Raw genomic sequence first — 20,213 nt, 5'->3', positions numbered from 1 at the left:
CAGATGTGGCAGAAAAATGTTTGTTGTCAAACAAGAGCACAGAAGTGTTGATTGATTTTATGTTGACATCTTTATTTTTTTTTAAACAGATCAATCTACTTTGGCAAACCCTTTGTTATTTAACAGTCATGTCGATAAAGCTTTTTCAACTGACAGACTGAGCAAGAAGGTCAGGAAGTTTGACCCGCTACCTTAGAAGCCACTTAAGTAAAACCATTAAGAAAAAGTAGTGAGCAATACAATATCAAACATTATCTTCATCTACAAAAACAACAATATTGATATTACCAGCATATACAAATAAATCGGTGCTACTTCAACTCCTTCTCAATTAACAGTGCATGATTCTTTTTTTTTCTTCTGGTCCAAACATGTCTCATGATAAAAGACACAATTATCTGGGCCACTGGAGGACGCTGCTTAGTCCAAATCCAGTGGCACATCAACTTTTCACCAACACAAGTTTTCTTCCGCAAAGCCAGCAGGTAAGAAGTTCAAACTCCAAACTCTCCATAAACACACAGCGGATACTCTTACCCAAACTGTCCAAGTGTTCCAGTGCCACCTACTGGGGTACCATTGGGCATGTGGTTTCCTGTATTTTCATGCAGAACTTTACAGGCATCACATCACTGATCAGTCACAAACACATTACGACACATTCACGCCGTCTGCTGCAAAAGGCCACAACATGTGAGAGGAACAAATGGACTCTGAGTCAGATGCTCTTGTGAGACTTTGGTTGATTTCCAACAGCATGGTTCTGTTCTAAGTCTTAAGTTTTGAAGGGAAATGCTCTGCTGAGGACCATCCCTAAAACTTCACATGTTGATATCAAGCTTCAGATAACATCATCAGAACAAGAGGGCAGCACTTGAATCAGGGTATTTGGCTTCATTTCATACAGTACTAGAAAGTGGAAACAGAGCAAGTAGCCATCTTTGATTGGGTGCACACATTTCCGCGAGGGTCAAGATGCTGTGATATCGAAATGGAAGAATGTTTGTCACATGAATTCTGTTTAAAATTAAAATTTAGCTGTTGTTTGCGGCTTCATGGTCAAAGTTTTGAGGAAAGAACATCAACATCGTCTCCCACAGAATCACAGCTACAACCAAAACAAAGCAGTTCAAAAGAGTCGTGCATGAATCCATTAAAGTACTTAGGAAGTGTTGAAAACATCTCCAAAACATCAGCTGTCATGCTACAATCAAAGATACAAAACATAACACAATGTCCAAGAGCAGATCTGTCGATATGACTGCATCCTTCACCGAGAAGACTAGCTGCTTCTTTAGCTGCTACACCCTGACATCTCAGTCTCTGGGTTTACCCAAACTGAGAGACCAGTGAAGGCATCATGGTGACGTAGAAACAATCTGTGGTTTGGTCCACCAACCTTCCATTCAGGCTCTCACAGAAACAGCCACTGACTCCTGTCCTCCTGACTTGCCTCCAGACCGTCTCCCCTTGAAGGGTTCAAAAGTCTTAGCAAGGATGTGAAGGACACTTGACATGAGTTGAGGCTTTTTTTTTTTGGCCTGTGGCTGTGATATTGTGGGTTCGAGTGTCTCAGAAATTCTCTCTTCTCATCATAGAAACTCTTCTTTTGGTGATGGTACAGAGATCTGCCGGAGATGGAGTCATTTGTCTCATTGTTAAAATGAAACACACTCTGGTTCCACAACTTTCTCAGCCTGCCTCTCTGACGGAGTTCTGTAGTCTTTCACTTTGTGCACTTGTCCTTTTCTCCTCCCAGCTGACCAGAAGATTTGACATGCCATACACATAGATGGACTAAAAGTCATAATCCCATCCAGAATTATCGTCCGGTGGTGGCTCGTCTGTGTCTTCGGGGAAATTGTCGAAGTTACCAGTGTCGGTGGAGGAGGAGACCTGTGCAGAAAATGCAGTGATTGATGGGATTACGACTTTTCTATTCTGGCGAAACTGTCCATGCTGCCTCACTACAGAAGTTGTCTGCTTTACAAGAAAGGAAATTGACTTACATCCGGCACGATGGGTGGAGTGAGAGTTCCCTTCCGCAGACCCTCCCAGTTAAAACCTTCAAACCACCTGCACATAAAGAGATCAGATTTTATACAGAGCACCTGAACGTTTTCCTTCTCACTTTGCTGCATGTCACCTCACTCACTTGTGTTTCTGGATGTCCTTCACTCCATTTTTCAGGTTCCCCAGCCTCTCAGATGGATTGTCTCTGTGGACACAAATATCTCCAGTTGAAGATGTCACCCATTGGTTTTTGTACGTATGTATTCAAAAGCCCAGAGATGGGTTTCTTGGCCAGCTGCTTCTTGAGCTTCCGGTTTGTTTTAATACCAGAAGATTCCATATTTGGATGTGTGGGTGGTACCAGAGGTGGGCTATGATTGGAGCGTGACAGCAGCATGGGCCTCAGCAGCTGCTAATCCGCTGGGAAGCTGACTACACTTGGCCACTAAACCGAAGTCACGTCCACTTTATGGCCATTTTCACTCACAATTATACCAAATGAGAGAAAATTGACATTAGAGCCTATTTACTTATTTTTTACCGTTTTTAAAGTGGAAGCTCCAACCATCTTATACAGTCAATGGTTTGAACATCAAATATTGTCTGTGGGGAGAAGCTCTGGGACTGCAACCACCTACCTGCACAGCTTCTTGATGAGGTTGGCAGCGTTCTTGGTTATTTTCTTGGGGAACTCAATCATGTCAATGCCTCTCAGGATGATGTTGTAGGTTTTCATAGGGTCCGGGCCAGAAAACGGAGGACTGAGAGACACCAAGGCACAGTGAACAAATGAACGACTGAATGACCGCAGGGTAAACTAAAGCAAGCACGCCCCTCACCTGCCCGTCAGCAGCTCGTACATCAAGATTCCAAGAGACCAGTAGTCAGCCGACACGTCGTGGCCCTTGTTGAGGATGATCTCTGGAGCAACATACTCCGGTGTTCCGCAGAATGTCCACGTCTTCTTACAGACACCAATCTTCTTGGCAAAACCAAAGTCCACCTAAGGGAAAGGGTCAAGTGATGAAAGACGCTCCTCTGTACTAACATTAGCGTTAGCCTGTCAACAATAAATAACGGGTAATTAGGGAGAAACTGCAAGCGTACCAGTTTGGCATATCCGTGGCTATCCAGGATGAGGTTCTCTGGTTTCAGGTCTCTGTATATGATGCCTTTAGCATGAAGGTAGGCAAAAGCTTCCACCACACAGCCAGTGTAGAACCTCGTGGTAGAGTCTTCAAACGAACCCCTGAAACGCACAGTCATTTCAATTAGATCTCGGTGCGTTCAAGTGTCTTTTTCATCCTGAGCTTCAACTGAGACTTTGACTAAGTTCTTGCAGGATCTGATCAGAGTTGACTGAGCCGTTGGATGATATAAAGATGAGGTATGGCCGCATGAGTGGGGTGTTGCCTCTGATTGATTCAGCTCACCTGTCTCTTAGAATGGTCCAGAGCTCTCCCCCCAGACACGCCTCCATTAGCATGTACAGATATTTACTGTCCTTGAATGTCCGGTACAACCTGAACCCAGACAGGAAAGAATGCCCTTGTTGTGTTCCATCACAGAATGTTTATATTTACTCTATTTTGGCACTACTTTGATGTCACCATCACTGGTCATGATGCTCACCGCACAATGAAGTCAGAGTGCGCCAGGCTCATGATGTTTTTCTCTGAGCGGATGTGTTCCTGTTGTCTCGTGTCGACAATGTGTCGCTTCTTCAGGATTTTCATGGCGTACGTCTTCACCTCCTCGTTCTTCAGCTGAACCTGAACAACAAACCAACATCTGGTCATCACCTGTTCAACCAGAATAAATCATTACACAGGTACTTGCAACACTAATCCATCTGCCACTCAGAGCAGTTTATTTGCTATATATCATTACGACCTGCTGTGGATTTTATTTTACTAGTGGGTTGTCTAGCACCATGACAGTGTTTCAAATATGTGACTCTGTATTGAATTCCCTAACATGCCGACACAACAGCCCAGTGAAGGGCGCTGCGTTGAGGGTCAGACCGGCTGTCTAGAGGTCAGTTCTTTCCTGTGAGTAGAATTACAGCGTGACTAACTGTCTAAAAATACCTCCAGAGGCATGATGGGAAACTGAGCGGGGATTCCTTCCTGTTTTTGGGCAAACCCTCCACAGGGCTTTCCTTCTGGCCTCCTCTACCCTTAAACCCCGCCCCCTCCATTCCTGCATCACACCTTTGAGTGGATCAAACTCAACAGCTGATCAGAGGAGGCGCTTAAAGACAGAGAAAACCTCCCTGAGACAAATTCCCCTCATCAAATGTCACCATGTAACAAGTGAGGAACCTGCACATATATAACTGCATCACGCGATGACAGTTCTCCAGTTACTGCACAGATACCTTTCTGGAAAGTTACTGGGTGTCGCTCAGAGCACCCACCCCAACACACACACACACAAACACAGACGCGTTCAGCAAAGATGTTGACACGCTGTTTAACATCTGATTGAATCCCAAGATTTAAACAGGCGGAACTGTTGTGAAACCAGTCTGACCACAGTGTTACAAAACTGTAACTCTCAGAACAGTAAAGTGGAGACTGTAGAGTCGTATCATACCAGCTCAACGCGTCCAAAGCCACCAACTCCCAGTGTGTCAATGATGTTGAAGTCAGTCAACTTGAGACTGGAGAAAAAGGCGTTCTCAGCTTCATGCCTGAAAAAAAGAACAGACAGTAATGTATACACGAAACACACAAAAAAGTTTTTTATTTTGGAACAGCAGATGGGGATGAAGACGTCAACTTTTAGAGGTAAACGCTTGAAAAAAAAAAAAATATACATATATGAATAAAAATTGTGCCTGACGCTGAACTCTACCTGCAGCATTTAACCACGTGGACGAAGGGGAATTTCTTGGAGGTGTGGATGGAGAAGGAAGTGATGGGGAAGGAGGAGGACGGAGGAGCAGAAAGGCCACTGATCCTCCCTCTCTGCTGCCTCCACTGCACAGAAAGCAAATCTCTCATCTCCAATCTAATCCACTATCGTGGAGCCACGAGGCCTTCTCAGCGGTCTTAATCCCGTTCAGACACCAAACTACACGCTCGGTCTTCGGAAATCTCAAGTCCTCAGAGGTCAGGAACGTGCAAGCGAGGCGATCAATCTGAGTTTACTCGTGCCTCATGAGAAGGTTCTGCAAAGCGTCTGGAGGAGAGCCGTTTGGAAGGAGACGGTCCGCCTCCCATTTACATGATGCTGGCAGGGCTGATGGTGCCTCAGGTGCCAGGTTTGCCTCAGCTGGGAGCAGCGGTGCACTGGGGCTGCCAGATCCTCCAGCTCCAGAGTCCAAAATCAAGTGGCTGGGACCGGCAGGATCCAGAGAAGAAAAACCGCAGCGTGAAAGCACCAAAAATAAGTTGAACCTATGTTCTTTGGCAGTAGTTGGACACCGTTGTCCACCAAAAAGATGACTCCCTAACTCTGAAACAGCCTGAGAGTGAGAGTACACAGGTGACCAGAGGAAGGCTCAACTAATGTGGGTGGAGCTTCAGCTGAGGAGAGCCTCCACATCCCGCAAAGTCGTGCGAAAATATCACCAACCTGGGAGGGTGACCCGGGACAAGACTCTCCTACTGCTACTGCTGCTGCTGCTGCTATTCTTAGCAGGTGGTAACAGCTCTGCGGCATTAACCCAGTGAACGCAGCTCACCCATCAAACGGAGGGATGGTGCCAAACCAAAAACCAGAGGACACGCTATCCACTCACTGGATTCCCCTTTTGATATCTGACACCACCTATATGTGTCAGTACCCTGCAATTAAATGTGTCAGTGCCCTGAGATCAAATCTAAATAAGATCGGGTCACCTCACCACCTGAACCCGATTCCTCTGAATCAGGGTTTTGGGTAGTTTGAAAAATCTGACCGGTTATTCCTTTTCCTTGCTGTGGAAACACCATTACAAACTAGTGTCTTTACTCCAGTGAGAGACATATTATTGACAGAATAATGTTTGACTTGTTTTCGTAGTCAGCATAAAGGGAAACTGTAAATAACATTGAGATTTGGATAACTGTGAGACGTACACAGGTCTTTTGGCGATGGTGAATCAGTGAATCAATGAAGTGAAGTTTTTAATGTCAACTACACAAGTAATGAAATTACATGAAGGTGCATGCCTGCTTGCGTGCATGCGTGTGTGTATGTGTGTGTGTGTGTGTGTGGAAACAGTGTGTCCTGACACTTGGCTCTGGTCAAACTGACACATTAACACTCTAATAATAATGACAGACGATCCCACCTTGTTCCAGAAATAAACAGAAAAACAAAAACAGAAACACTGAAACCGCTGGAACAAACAAAAATCAACAGCCACACAACTTGTCAGTGGTTCCTGCACAAATACACACAGCAGCAGCACTGACTGGCAGACGCACATCGGGTCTCCGTGTGTTTGTACACCATAAGAGGAGGTGACTTCAATCAGTCACATGACCAACATTCATCCGCTACGGCACACAACATCTAGTCTTACACCCTGCATGTGTGTGTGTGAGTGTATATTGACCTTCAAAGTAGTCGTGCTGAGCCTGCAACAGCAGTCGGGACTATTATGGCATGTTGAGCGGTCTGCTTAAGTCAAGGTTGGTTCATTTGTCTGTTTGTATGTATGTATGCATGTATGTATGCATGTATGTATGTATGTATGTATGTATGTATGTATGTATGTATGCGTGTTGCCACTTCCACTGATTTAAAACGTAACATGAAATGAGCCACCTGTCAAACTTTAGCTCCTCACACCACACTCAACCTACTTGGCTTTGGCTTCAGCGTCTTCATATCCTCTGTTGGTCACGTCATCCAGTCCGCCAATTAGATGCTTGAATGAGCTGAGGACAAAGGTGCAGTAGCCAATTAGCAAGCAGTCTGAGAGACGTTTTAAAATACATTTCATATATACTATATATACATATATATATATATATATTCATATATCTGTGTGTGTGTGTGTGTGTGTGTGTGTGTGTGTGTGTGTGTGTGTTGCTGTTTATAATACCACCACCACCACTACTACTACTACTACTGCTACTACTACTGCTACTATTCATATACTATATGTACTCTACAGCTTTAATGTGATGTATGTACCCCATTTCTCAAACCTACTAGCTCTAAACAGAAAAGCTGATTCTGTGTGCATCAGAGTCTCACTCGCGGTCGATGACCAGGCAGGTGACCGACTCAGCGGCGATGACGTTGGCTGTCCTGACGTCCTCCCTGGGGGAGAAAACAGCAGAAAGGACAGGTGATCATTTTGATCATATTTACATTTACACAACAAACCTTTAAATTTGAAGATCGAACAGAGTGAACAGATCACGCTTGGCTCTTGAAACTATTGTGAATCTTATGACTATTCAGACTTGCAGACTCCCAGAGCAGCTGATCGACACAACAGGAAGTCAGAGGAAGTGTCAAGTTTTTCCTGCTTTCTTTTTCTTTTCCTTAAAGAAATACATTGGCAGGACACACACACACACACACACACACACACACACACACACACACACACACACACACACACACACACACACGTTGAGCTCAGTTTCACACTCCAACCCCTACATGTCTTCTCAGGCTGTAGGCTTTTAGCATGTTGTCTCGCATGTTGCCAGTGTGTGGGTTAGTGTCCTGATTCTGCCTTGTTAGCTCTAGATGCTCTCTATTTCCTCCCACGGGGATCTACAGCAAGAGAATCCTAAAAGGTTCATGATAAAATCCTTTTAGCACCTGCCACTATTTTTAAACAAAGCTACTGTTACTGTTGACAATTCAATGCTGCAGTCACCTACAGGAAACTTTTCTTTGGTCGTGCCGCGAAGCCACCGAGATATACAGTAACCACATGACCTCACCCCTGTAATGCCCTTTCTCCAAACCAGTCGCCCCTGGTGAGCTCTCGGAGGTGCGTCGTCTCCTGACTGGCTGCGTCCTCCTGGGTCACATTCACCTGACGGGAGTTGTGAGTACCAGATGATCAATACCACACTCGCTGGAGTGATGAGAAGCAGTTTGGTGCGGTTGTTGAACGCTACCTTGCCCTTGCTGATGATGAAGAAGGTGTCTCCTCTGGCCCCCTGTCTGATGATGTATTCTTCGTCCTCATAGTGAGTCTGCACAGACACAAATTCACAGCATGGCTCCAGCACAGAATCAGACAGGCACAATTCTGACATTGAAAGAGAGCCAGAAGACAGAAAAAGCTGTGTTTGAGCGAGTGATGGTCCCACCTCCTCCATGACGTCAGCCAGTTTATTGAGTATTTCCTCTGAGAGACCCTGGAAGGTGGGAACACTGCAGAGAGACACCTTCAGGTAGCGACAGCTCTAGCATTCAGTGTAAGTGTAAGCGTTGTAACATGACCTATGACCTTTTACTAGCATAAATAAACTGCTTTAGTTTTTGTTAGCATGCTAACCCAGGATGTTAGCTTTAGCCTCTCTTAACATGATAACCTTGAACCTATTAGCTTTCGCGCCTGTCAGCGAGATGTTACAGACACCTGAGGTGCCTCCTCTCTGGCTGTGTGTCCAAAGGCACCTCTTGAGGAAGTCCATGTACTCTGCGTGTTTGATGAGTCCAGTTCTCATCATGATGGTCTGGAAACACTGACGGTCGATGGCCCACAGCTTCACATTCACCAGAGCTGAAACAAGAACATTCACACTCACACATTTATCATTGTTAGTGTGTTACTCTTTAATACGCGTATATGTGTGGGCGCCTACAGTAGGCAGATGTCGTCATGGCAACAATCAGAATGTGTGAGTGTTTTGTCCAACGATTAAGTTGCAGTTTAAACAGCATTAACACATTAATAACACTGACCTCAGCGACAAACAATGTTTTTGTTTTATACTTTTTTTGTATAGACTGTAACTCATTTTTTTTTACATTTTACCAATAAAAAGGAAAAAAACTGTTCAGCCAACAACAAAACCATAGTAGCTCTCATTCGCACAAAGCTGATGATGTCTCCAAGTGGTGTCAATCCTCGTGTCGAGAAGTTGAACTAAAATGAGCCGCGATGAGCCGCAGTGAGTCTTTGTCCAGCCACACTGAGTCCTCTCCAGGGCAGGTGAGCCTTTACTGTCAGCAGCCCTGCCAGGGAATCTTACCTTTTTTGTGCTGCTGCTCGACTGTGTGCCTCATGATGGTTGCTATGGAGACGGTGTCTAGTCCCGTCACCATGGAGATATTATTATTATTATTATTATTATTATTGTTATTATTATTATTACTATTCGCTCAGTTCACACAGATGACTGTTTTTGTTGATTTTTTTTGCAAGAATTCTAAAACATTTGACAAAATATGGTGTAATGTTTAAATATTTATATGAATAAAATGCCGAAAGGAAATAGAAAGCGTGTAAAAGAGTCTCTTTCATACTCTAATACGCTAACTACTCTGACTGCGTGCTTTGCAGCTTCACAACTTTTAAGACAGCAGAGGCAATTATTTCTTGACATTAGCAAGTTTCTCTTGTGTCACCAATTTGTCAGCGGTCTGAAACACATTAAAGGTTTTTCATTTAAATCTGTGGCTTTCGAAAACAAACAGTAACCTTGGGGAATTTTCTAGCACCCAAGAAAAATCTTTCTGCAGCTTCGTTTTGATTGTCCTCTTCTGAGTTGTTTTGATTGAGTGATTACTGCCGAATTAACAAATGAGCTCTGAGCTTCCGCATCAGAGAGTCAGAGAGGAGCGTGAGGAGGAACTCCAGCTGCAGCTCAAGAGCTGATGGCGAGATAACGAGCAGGGAAAAAAAACTTTGGCAAATGGGGGGAAAAAAAGAAGAAAAAAGAACCCCTCGAACCCAACGCTGTTGCCAAGAGACGCTGCTGCCAAAACCAAGCAGTGTGGCTGCACCGGATGGTGTTGCCTGGCAACCAGTGCTAAGTGAACACTACCAGGAAGCGGCGACAAAAAGTTAGAGGCGCGTGCACACACACACACACACACACACACACACACACACACAGTTGATGTTTTACTTCTGCCTCACACTCATGTCGGCAAACAAACAGTTCAAACTTTCCACTGCAGGTACAGCTGGTTGAACAATTCACTCATACAAACCAGCTGTTTCTTATTATGATTTCAGCAAGCAGTCCCACTTGAGAGCTGCATAAATAGCTGAAATAATTGCTATAATTGTCAATTGCTTTCACATTACAAACAAAAAAAACTGGAGTCCAGGTGTGCAGGGCTCCCTCTGAGATATTCAACTGTTTTTAACAGGGAAAATAAAGACCACTAGCCGTGTCAACTTCCTGTTTAAACAGGAAGACCATCAGCATTCACAGACCCTGAAAAACTCACACACACACGCAGCGTATACTCACTCCTGACGGTGGCGGTGCGGGTGCAGTTGTAGAGGATGGCGAGCTCCCCAAACACTCGGCCAGGTCCCATGACGCAGAGCTTCACTCCCTCTTTGGTGACCTCCACCTTCCCCTCTGGGTGAGAGACAGTCACAGAGAGGAGAGCGAGTCAGTGTATGTGAGGGAGATTCTTCTTTGTTTCTGACCCTGCAGAGTCCGAGTCCGAGTCTGAGTAACTGAGTCTGAGCAACACTGGTCACTGTTCCAATGCATGTGCAATACACACACACACACACATTAGATGCAAAACAATCAGAATCAGATTTCGTGTGTGGTGAGAACTGAGATTCAGACGAGCAGAGAGGGACGGACTGTCATCATCATCATCATCATCATCATCATCATCATCGTCATCATCACCATCATCATCATCATCATCATCATCATCATCATCATCATCGTCATCATCACCATCATCATCATCATCATCGTCGTCACTGTTATCATCATCACCGTCATCACCGTCATCATGATCATCATCATTGTCAACATAGTCATCATCATCATCGTCATTATCATTATCATTATCATTATCATCATCATCATCATCGTCACCATCATTATCATCATCGTCACCATCATCATCATTGTCACCATCATCAGCACCATGGTCATCAGCATCATCATCATCAGTGTCATCACTCTCACCATCGTCATCATCATCAGTGTCATCACTCTCACCATCGTCATCATCATCATCATCATCATTGTCACCATCGTCATCAACATCATTGTCATCACCGTCATCATCACCATCATCTTCATCAACATCATCATTTTCATCACCATAATCATCATCATCATCGTCATCGTGTTTAATCATAACACATTGACATTTCATGTCTGTGGTGATGAAGATGGATGGAGGCATTAAATGTCAGCACGCTCGACAAGCAGCCATTATCACTGACTGACACGGCAGCAGATTATTGAACTTTAATAAAACACTGGGCTTCCTGCTCCGTTCAGCAGCGCCAAGAGCTCGAAGGATCACAGCGCAATTACACAAACGGTCAGACGGCAGCCGTGTCTGGGCAACGACACAGAGCTTCTCAGCTTGATTCCACACACACACACACACACACATACATATTGTATATAAGTTCCTTTTTTGAGGAGATAAACAGATGTGCTCTGCTCTGACAAGAAGTGGACAGAACACTAACAGGAGGACGATCACCACGTGACCAAACGCCTCTTCCTAATGAAAGTTAAGATGACTGTGGCAGATGTCAGCTAATAGCTACAGAATGATATTTGTCTGTCATTCAGACATTTGTCATTCAAATAACATGATTCTCTTCTGTGTTCTTTATCATATTTCATCCTTCCATTTATCTTCATCTGGCAGATGTAAGCTAAGAGAGAGGGGGGAGAAGAGAGAGACAGAGTGTGTGTGTGTGTGTGTGTGTGTGTGTGTGTGTGTGTGTGTGTGTGTGTGTGTGTGTGAAACATGAGAAACCTGATCCAACATACAGGTGTGTGATGTTTTTAAAATCAAACCATATTGGAATTGTCTTGCTTCCTGTTTCAACAACAATAACTCTTTATCCAACTTATTCAAACCTGATGCATGCAAACTTTATTACATCCTCGTCTTCTGGTGACAAAACAAACAACACTTTACAAACACCTGCAAAGGTTTTCACCGTAAAGATGCAAAAGGGAGAAAATCAGTGTGCTGCATTATGTGTGAACGTCAACCATAATAACCAAAAGTGTAGGAAGACGCACTGACTCGCACACATAAATATGATCAGCAGCATGTGTGTGTGCCTGCTGAAGCATTTTTGGAAGTCAAGGATATTCAGATTGCGCTCAAACCAGAGAGGGTCAAGTGCTTGAAATGCAAACACACACTCACTCACTCACTCACTCACTCACACACAAAGCTGCTGATGACGTTTATGCAATTGTGTGATGTGTGAAGTTTAGTTTCCTTCTACCTTCCTTTTATGATTCCAAATGTGCAAACTATGTTATATTTTAAATGCAAAATATGGTCATCTAACAAGTTGCCATGCCAACAGCATCCACTGGAGAGCCAGGTTTGTGTGTGTGTGTGTGTGTGTGTGTGTGTGCGTGTGTGCCTTGTGTATTACATAATGAGACAAAACTGTTGCATCTGTTTCTCCCTCCAAACACTGAATAAGTGAGATTTATCACACACACATACACACACACACACACACACACAGAGGGAGGGAGGAGAGACACAGAGAAAGGGAGAGGGAGAGAGAGAGTGAGAGAGAGTATCTATCAATCTCGGATGTGGTCTGTTTTTAGGGATCACTTCCTCTTCCTGTGACAGAAGTCATTATATTTAGCTATCATCTGCGCCTCCCCCCAACACACACACACACACACACACACACACACACACACACACACACACACACACACACACACAAACAGAGAGAGAGAGAGTAAACAAATCATCTGAACCTGTCTTTTTGTTCTTTTATCAATTTATAATTTTTGCATCTTTGGATCAGTTTTTATTGAAAATTAATTATTTCAAATTCATTTGTCTTCAAATGTTCTCTTTAATTGCATCTCTGAGCCAAAGTCTGGAACTTGACAACATATTACACACACATAAGGTGTAGTTTCTGCCACAAGGACAAAACTAAATCATGATGTGTGATGATGTCACCCCGCATGCAAGGAGGAAGATCGGATTGGCGAACAGGTAAGGAACTCTGCTGCTGATTGATCAGCTGACTGACACATGAGAGTCACGTTAATCCTGCAGGAGCTTGAAGGGTCGGACAGAAGGTGGAAGACACCACAGAGAGCTCTTTAAAAATGTGTTGTGTTGAATCCACCCATCCATATTGTACCAATGTGTCTTCTCCACTCACGGCCACACGACTGTGTTGAATAAAATAAAATAATCAAAATGTATTTTAAAAATTTTACTTTTGTAAGTTTAAAAATCAACATTTGACAAAAGTTTACATCATGGCTGTACATTAGCATATAGCATCTTTAGCTTCAGATTTGTCGAAGTTTGCAAAGTTTTAGATGTTTTCTTTTTTATTAAATGTTTTCAGTCTAATTACCAATACAACATAAAAACAATAAATGTTGGAGATGACACAAAATAAACATTGGAAAGTCACCAGAACAATGGATCACAAATTTCCCATCGTGCCCTGATTGAATGTTTTGAATGAGAGTCAGTAAACAGGTCCATCTTCACAGCTGCCTTTACAAAACCAACAAAAAAAAACATAGAACACTAACAGCCTACAACAAACTGTTGGAACTACAGCCAATTTGACAACTTCACATTTTAACTAACTCACTTCCCTTCTGTCTAAAAACAAACAGAATAATGTTTTCTAGCTTGTGACCACTGGCTCTGACATTCTGCCCAAAGAAAACTCCTCCCAGCAGATTTCACTGGGATGAAAAGTCATCAGTTGGTTCACACTGTTCGCTTCCACCCACCGGCACGAAGGACGGGCCATCTGGACAACTGTTGTTCAGTCCACAAGCACCCAGACAAAAAGAAGAAGAGCTGCATAGGTTCTTTCTTCAACACATGACTCAAACACAAGTGCTGTCGTGTTATTGTCCCACGATTGGGAGGGAAAACATCTCACCGTTTGAAGTGGGAGGATCTTGTTGCCATACAGGCCTCTTGCGTAACATGCCATCCTCAAACCGGGATAAAAATACAACAAACGAGTCTGAGCAATCCGCAGGGAGCCGAAGGGTCAGCGCTACCTTCCCGGGCCCCTCACACATACGAGAGCCCTCCAGCGGAACTCTCACTCCCACTCCACTCACAACAGGTTTAATTCAAAAGCCGAGACATTTTAACATTCCTGCGTTAATTAGCTTCAATTCTGCAAGTCTCAAATGTCACAAAGGAAATGTCTGAGACTGGAAGGAGGCCAGTTGGATTGTTCCTCTTCACCTCATTATGTCGTGGAGAAAAACTCCCTTTAGACTTTGATGTCTTAGCATACTTTTGACTTTGGTCAACTTGTGCTGCTCGATATTTCTTTGAAGTTGGTGAAGATTGCGGCTATTTTCCTAGCACTATCACTACCCATCCTCTCCTGCAGAAGTGAGACACTTGCCCTGTGGAGGACAGAGGAGGTGAGCATTCAGCAGGCCCAAGGCGTTCTAACACGTTGCACAACACTTGGCAGCAGCTGCCAAAGGTCGAGCCGAGCTTCTGGCAACTTGTGCTGCTGCTGGAAATGTCACAAAGTTGAGAGCTGGAGAACGATCTCGAGAGGTTTCTCCAGAAGTTCTGCTTCGCACCAATCACCTGAGGAGAGCAAGAGTTGCCTTCTGACTGCTAAAACAATCTGAACAAACGTCTGTGTGTTCTGGCCCTCAAATTCGAGAGAAGACTGCAAAACAAGGTCAACTGTGAAAATGGCAAAAAATAAACTGTCAAAACAAATCCAGAAGAATAACTTCAGCAGAACAACCCATGAGAACCCTCAACTTGAAAACTCCTGAAACGCAAAACAAATCACCAGACTCTCGCTCACCTTCCATCACGTAGACCAGAGAGCCAACGGCCCCCTCCTCGATGATGCAGGCGTCCTTCCCATAATCCACAGGGTACATGCAGTCCACCACCTCATGGATCTGAGACAGCTCCAGGTTCTTCATGAAGTCGTTGTCCAGGATGGCTTCCTTGATCATCTCCTTGGACCTGCCAGAGAGGGGACATGTCAGGAGCTGCGTAAATGTTTGATAGCGCATTCCTCTGGTGTGACTGCCGTGCCCAAAGAATCCTCCATGTTTCCCCGCCACTTATTGCTAAAATCTGTAATATTTAGAGATTTTTAAGAAAAAACAGCAAAATCAAGTGGTTACATTTTAGATTGCAGCGTCTTTAACTCTCCCTCCCCCTCCTGAGCTTGCCAGTGAGCCTGCGCACCCAAAGCTGGATACCTTGACCACCTTCTCTTCGTTGGTTTATTTGAAGATGAGAGCAGTCACCCTAATTACATGGGCAGTACATTAAGCTTTTAACAAAAAAATCATGAATCAAGCCAAATTTTACACACAGGACATTTAAGGGCACCCCAGCTCTTGGTTCGCATGTAGCCAGCGTGGTAACATTTAGCTGGGTGCATGCAAACACATTTATCTGTAAATATTTCATGTTTTTTGTGCTATTTCGTTGTCAAATTAACCATTTTTGCACCTTTTTTGGTTGTTGTTGTTTTAAGGACACTTCCATCGTGGAGCCACTAATGGCATCCAACAGCAGCAAGTAATGGCAATAATAACGATGGCCGGTAAAATAACCTCATGCTTCAGAGGCTCAGCTAACGTTGCTAGGCTGCATTTAACTCCTGGCTCAGAAATTCTTGTGATGAACAATGAGTAAAATGTTAGGCTGCCTCTAAAGGAGAAACCACGGACGGCGGTCAAACACAGCCAGAGTTTATGTGGAGCGCCATGGGGGAGCAAAGACGAGTGGCCGGTTTTATTACGGGGGGGTGGGGTGCAGATGAAGAAATATTTCAGCCTGATGGCAGAATTAAAAAGAAGACACGGGAGGAAACTAAAAGGTAGCTGAGGAAGTTATAACCGCCAAGTCAGCGCAGGAGACAAAGAACAGCCAACAAGCAAACGGGGTGAATTTTACAGGAGGGACGAGGAGGGACGGAGACGGATCCAGAGCGAGACATGAAGACATAGAAATGCAAAAAAGAAAAGAGAGGAAAGAATGAGCTACTGCTTCTTTTTCTTAGCTTTCTTTTATTGTGGCGGTGGTGGTCGCACTTTGACTGACTTCCTGACTGTCAACTTTTCTTCTGGGAAACTGACCATTATTCCACCAAAGTGGTTGGGGTAAGTGGATGGATGTTTGAACTGTCAGTGTGAGTCAAGCGAACTGTCAGAGAGACAGCCACGTCTTCATCCAGTCGTTACAGTCGATGTGGACCATATTCAGGATTCTGTTTTGGTTTTTCTGAGTCCTAAAATAGTCAAAGGAGACCTTTCAAAATATGAGACATCTGTCAACAGCTGATCATTACACTCTGCGGGCAGTTGCACAAAAAAAACATTTATAAAGCATTTCTACCTACGGCAGGGGAACTCACCTCCTCCACACACACTGTCAGACAGCAGTAGTGGGATGGTAAATGAAACCCTGTTAGCTGCCAGTGTGGAGCTGTGTGTGTGTGAGAGTGTGCGTGTGTGTGTGTGTGTGTGTGTGTGTGTGTGTGAGAGGGTGTGTGGGTGGATTAAAAGCCCACGCTAGCCGCTCTTGCTGCTGGCTGACAGAAAAACATGATATTAAAGCACACACATGAGGGAACATGAGGCTAACGAGCACACACAGGGCGGGCTGAGTAAAAGCAACACAAACACGACAACAGGAAGCGTCAACATTGAGAACAGGAAACGGGAATCGGAACGTTTGCTCATGAGACTGGTGGGAAATCTCCACTGTGCAGCGACACGACTCTTCACTGACCGGCTCCAGGTCAGGACATTTCAGCTCCACCTGCTGGACTCCGACTCAACCTTCAACCGACCCACAGGTTCAGACGTCCGGCACCGCGAGAGCATTTATAGCATTACTTTGCAACCAGAATTCAAACACACTTTACAGTATTCACCCAAACACCTTCAGCACCGGCCGACACGTTGTTGCTAGGAAACAACACGACTGCGGCACACCGTGGCGCGGCAAAACAATGAGAAAAGTAGAAACAAATATATGCATTTGCTAAAAAGTGTAAAGATGTTGTATATGGTTTAAAATTATGAACAAAGAACGACTTTTTAAAGTCTCTGTGTTTTCTGTAAAGTTGACTATGGGATTTGAACGTTTTTAAGAAAACAGAAAGCCATTTGAAAGGGACGTTTGAATTTGGAGGTTTCCCCTCATTTGAAAAAGATGTTTGTGATAACTGGAAAAATGTTTTGTCCCATGGTGCCGTGCCGTGTCACATTGTGTCGACTTTGCATGCAGTTTGGCGATATGAAACATTTAATTATGTGAAGCTCATCCAAAAAACGAACAAACAAAATGTTGGAAAAATATTGTGATGTGCCTCGTGAGCCTTCTGTTCAACTCTGGTTTATTGATCTATTGGGATCCTCTCCAGATCTACAATGGAGCTGTTAGTGATCACCACTGGGCTGAATTTTAATCAGCGCAACCAGAAGCGGATCTTTGAACTGAACACAGCTGCCATCCATCTGCATGTCCCTCCCACCCACACACACACACACACACACACACACACACACACACACACACACACACACACACACTTATTCATGTGTGTGCATGAGGATGTGTGACAGCAGCGGACGAGCTGCAGCTGCTGATCACATCAGGAAACCTGGACTCTCCACGTTAATGAGATGGAAACACATTTTTAATGAGCAATGTTTCGAAGGCAACCTTTCACCTCAGATCAACCAGTGTGACAGCCTTGCAGCAGCTCGACCACTTTTGCTCAAAGTGTCTCACTTTTGCACGTCTAGAAATATGGACGGATTCTGTACTTAAACGTACAGGAAGCCACGCCCCCACCGCATCGCTGCCAACATGGTTGCGTGCATTACGTTGAGTCAGCGGGTCGTGGTTTCTAGAAGGAGGCACTCTACACCAGTAGAGTGGCATCTAAATGGCAAGAAGACACACATGTCTACAGCACAGAGCGGCAACAGTGATACACTCACAGCTACGCTACCTGATGGCACACAACTACAGCAGGAGGAGACAGCTGGAGGTGTCAGAAACAAATGTACTACGTGTATTCTGTAAATAAGAGATGAGGGTGAAATCTGAGATTGCTGGTTCACATCTGATATGGTGTGGTTCCAGTGGGAACTCAAAGGCAATTGAACAAACACAATGTGTAAATTGGCAACTTCTCTGTTTTCAACTGTCTGACCAAACTTAGCAATGTTGCAAAAGTGATCAGAACCAAGTCAGAACATCCATCAGATTCTAGTTGACCATATTTTTTGCCCAACAATGAGATACTGAAATGGCACCTGAAGTTTACTTAAAAAATTTCAAATTATTTAAAGTATGCCTCTTTCCTTGGAAAAAAAACAAAAAAACAAAACAAGCTCTGGTTAACTTGAAAATAAAAATAAAAAACAGGACACATAGGACAGGACATAACAGGATGTTTGGTCACCCTATCTGTTGGCAACAGGAACAGCCCATTAGTGCGACCTCCAATTGGTCCGACAAATTGCCCATGGGTCCAAACTCCCCTAACCGTAAACCTAATCGTAACCCTAATCTAGTGGGAGGTCGGACCAATGGGCAATTTGTCGGACTGATGGGAGGTCGGACCAATGCCATGCTCCCGTTGGAAACACGCTAGCATGCATAGGAACCATGGAAGACGGACTCATGGAGCCAGGTTGTGGTTCTGACTGAGGACTTACTCTGGGCTCTTGGGGTAGAAGGGCAGCGTGACGTGGCTCAGCTGACTGATGTCACAGGCCGTGGGCTCAGCCGAGATGGCCTGCCGTTTGCTGCGGTGCTGATCCGGCTGCAAGCCCAGGTTCTGTTGCCGGGCTTGGACCTGCTGAGCGGTGGCGGGCCGGAGAACTGAACGGTACTTGTCCAGCTCATTCTGCAGCCTCTGAATAAGCTCATCCTTCTGGTCCAGCTCCAGCTCCAGCTCGTCGATCAAGGTGTCCCGCTGCCGCAGCTCCTCGATCTTCTCCTGCAGGGCGTACTGAAGGTCCCGCAGGGTCCCCATCAGTCCACAACCACCCTCAAAGTCCCTGTGTGTCCCACAAACCCTCAATTGTGATAATATTTGGACCGTCACTTCTCCCAAGATCTCCTTTGGATCAGAATTCCTCAGGTGATGTCAATTTAATTTTGGTTTTACATTTATTTCTTCAGGTTGGAGATGTGGAGGTTTCTCAGTGAGGGAAGCTTCACGATTCCAAGTGGCATTCTGAAAACCTCAAAGACCACGATACAGCTGAGCAATTCCTTAAGAGGGTGAACCGGAGAGATGTTGACATGTGACGTGACAGTTTAACGTACTTGGTTTCACCGTCCTCCTCTTCTTTCTCCACAAAGATTCATTAGAGCTCTGAGGTTCCTCTAAATTCCCTGGAGGTCTTCAGAAGAGCTTCCTCCAGCATCATCCATGTCGGGCGAAGAATGGTTTTCAAATCACAGCTTCATCCTCTGGTCCTGAAACCTTCTGCAATCTCATCAGAGATACACAACTTCTCTTCTCTGAAAGTAAAGAAAAACGAGAGAAAAAGACTCCAAACGGTTCTTTGTCACAAAAACAAAACGCTATAGGTCTAAACTCACCTTTACATCTCGAAGTCACGGAGAGAAACCTGGAACTCACCCGAACTTCTCAACTCCTGACGGGTGAAAAGGAATCGCGCCTACACAGAAAACCATTTAAGAATAAATAAATGAAATAAAATGAAGAGTGTCCGAATGTCCCAGCCGGCAGATCCAGGAGCTGATCTCAGATCAGAGTTACGAATCAGGGACTTCTCTGCTTGAGGGACCCTCTGGGCTCGGGGATTCCGAGTGAGACGCGTCCACGGAGGAATTGCGGGAGGAGGAGCAGGCTGAGCTGCGGGGATGCGCGAAGTGATGCGGGAGGAACGGCGAGGCGGAGGAGGAGGCGCTCCAAACGCCAAACTGGTTGAATCCTGGTCAGTTTTGCTGCTCGAAAGGAGATACGAAGGAACGAACCTTGCAGGCACAAATATAACCACAAATGAAGGTGTAAAGAATGAATAAACAATATAGTAATTATC

The 20,213-nt window shown here is 44.7% G+C and overlaps 2 protein-coding genes across 3 annotated transcripts in view; one reads left to right on the top strand and one right to left on the bottom strand.

The window, feature by feature from the left end:
* Positions 1 to 20,213, top strand: part of ppp1r3cb (protein phosphatase 1, regulatory subunit 3Cb) — an 84,030-nt gene that overhangs the window by 57,888 nt on the left and 5,929 nt on the right. The gene's annotated exons all lie outside the window — the stretch shown is intronic.
* LOC142894033 (cGMP-dependent protein kinase 1-like) lies at positions 58 to 20,089 on the bottom strand. Of its 2 annotated transcripts, XM_076035146.1 has the most exons (18): positions 18,855 to 20,089; positions 14,963 to 15,129; positions 10,407 to 10,520; positions 8,599 to 8,704; positions 8,289 to 8,352; positions 8,094 to 8,171; positions 7,914 to 8,008; positions 7,210 to 7,275; positions 6,813 to 6,887; positions 4,612 to 4,708; positions 3,646 to 3,785; positions 3,447 to 3,536; positions 3,121 to 3,262; positions 2,853 to 3,016; positions 2,652 to 2,774; positions 2,156 to 2,218; positions 2,010 to 2,076; positions 58 to 1,896 (listed from the first exon to the last, which is right to left on the bottom strand). In XM_076035146.1, exons 1-18 carry the CDS (start codon positions 19,172 to 19,174, stop codon positions 1,798 to 1,800), a joined length of 2,070 nt encoding a protein of 689 aa, XP_075891261.1. In that variant the 5' UTR covers positions 19,175 to 20,089; the 3' UTR covers positions 58 to 1,797. The 2 variants fall into 2 exon arrangements, with proteins under 2 accessions (XP_075891261.1, XP_075891262.1); XM_076035147.1 differs by lacking the exons at positions 6,813 to 6,887; positions 7,210 to 7,275; positions 7,914 to 8,008; ... (4 more) ...; positions 14,963 to 15,129; positions 18,855 to 20,089 and adding an exon at positions 4,873 to 5,763.

This window comes from Nelusetta ayraudi, unplaced genomic scaffold (genome assembly GCF_046127955.1).
Source record: "Nelusetta ayraudi isolate G7.1 ecotype Tasmania unplaced genomic scaffold, CSIRO-AGI_Nayr_v1 ptg000042l, whole genome shotgun sequence".
Lineage (NCBI taxonomy): Eukaryota > Metazoa > Chordata > Actinopteri > Tetraodontiformes > Monacanthidae > Nelusetta > Nelusetta ayraudi.
The sequence above is the reverse complement of the archived record's forward strand: the minus strand, read 5'-3'. Positions and strand labels throughout refer to the sequence as shown.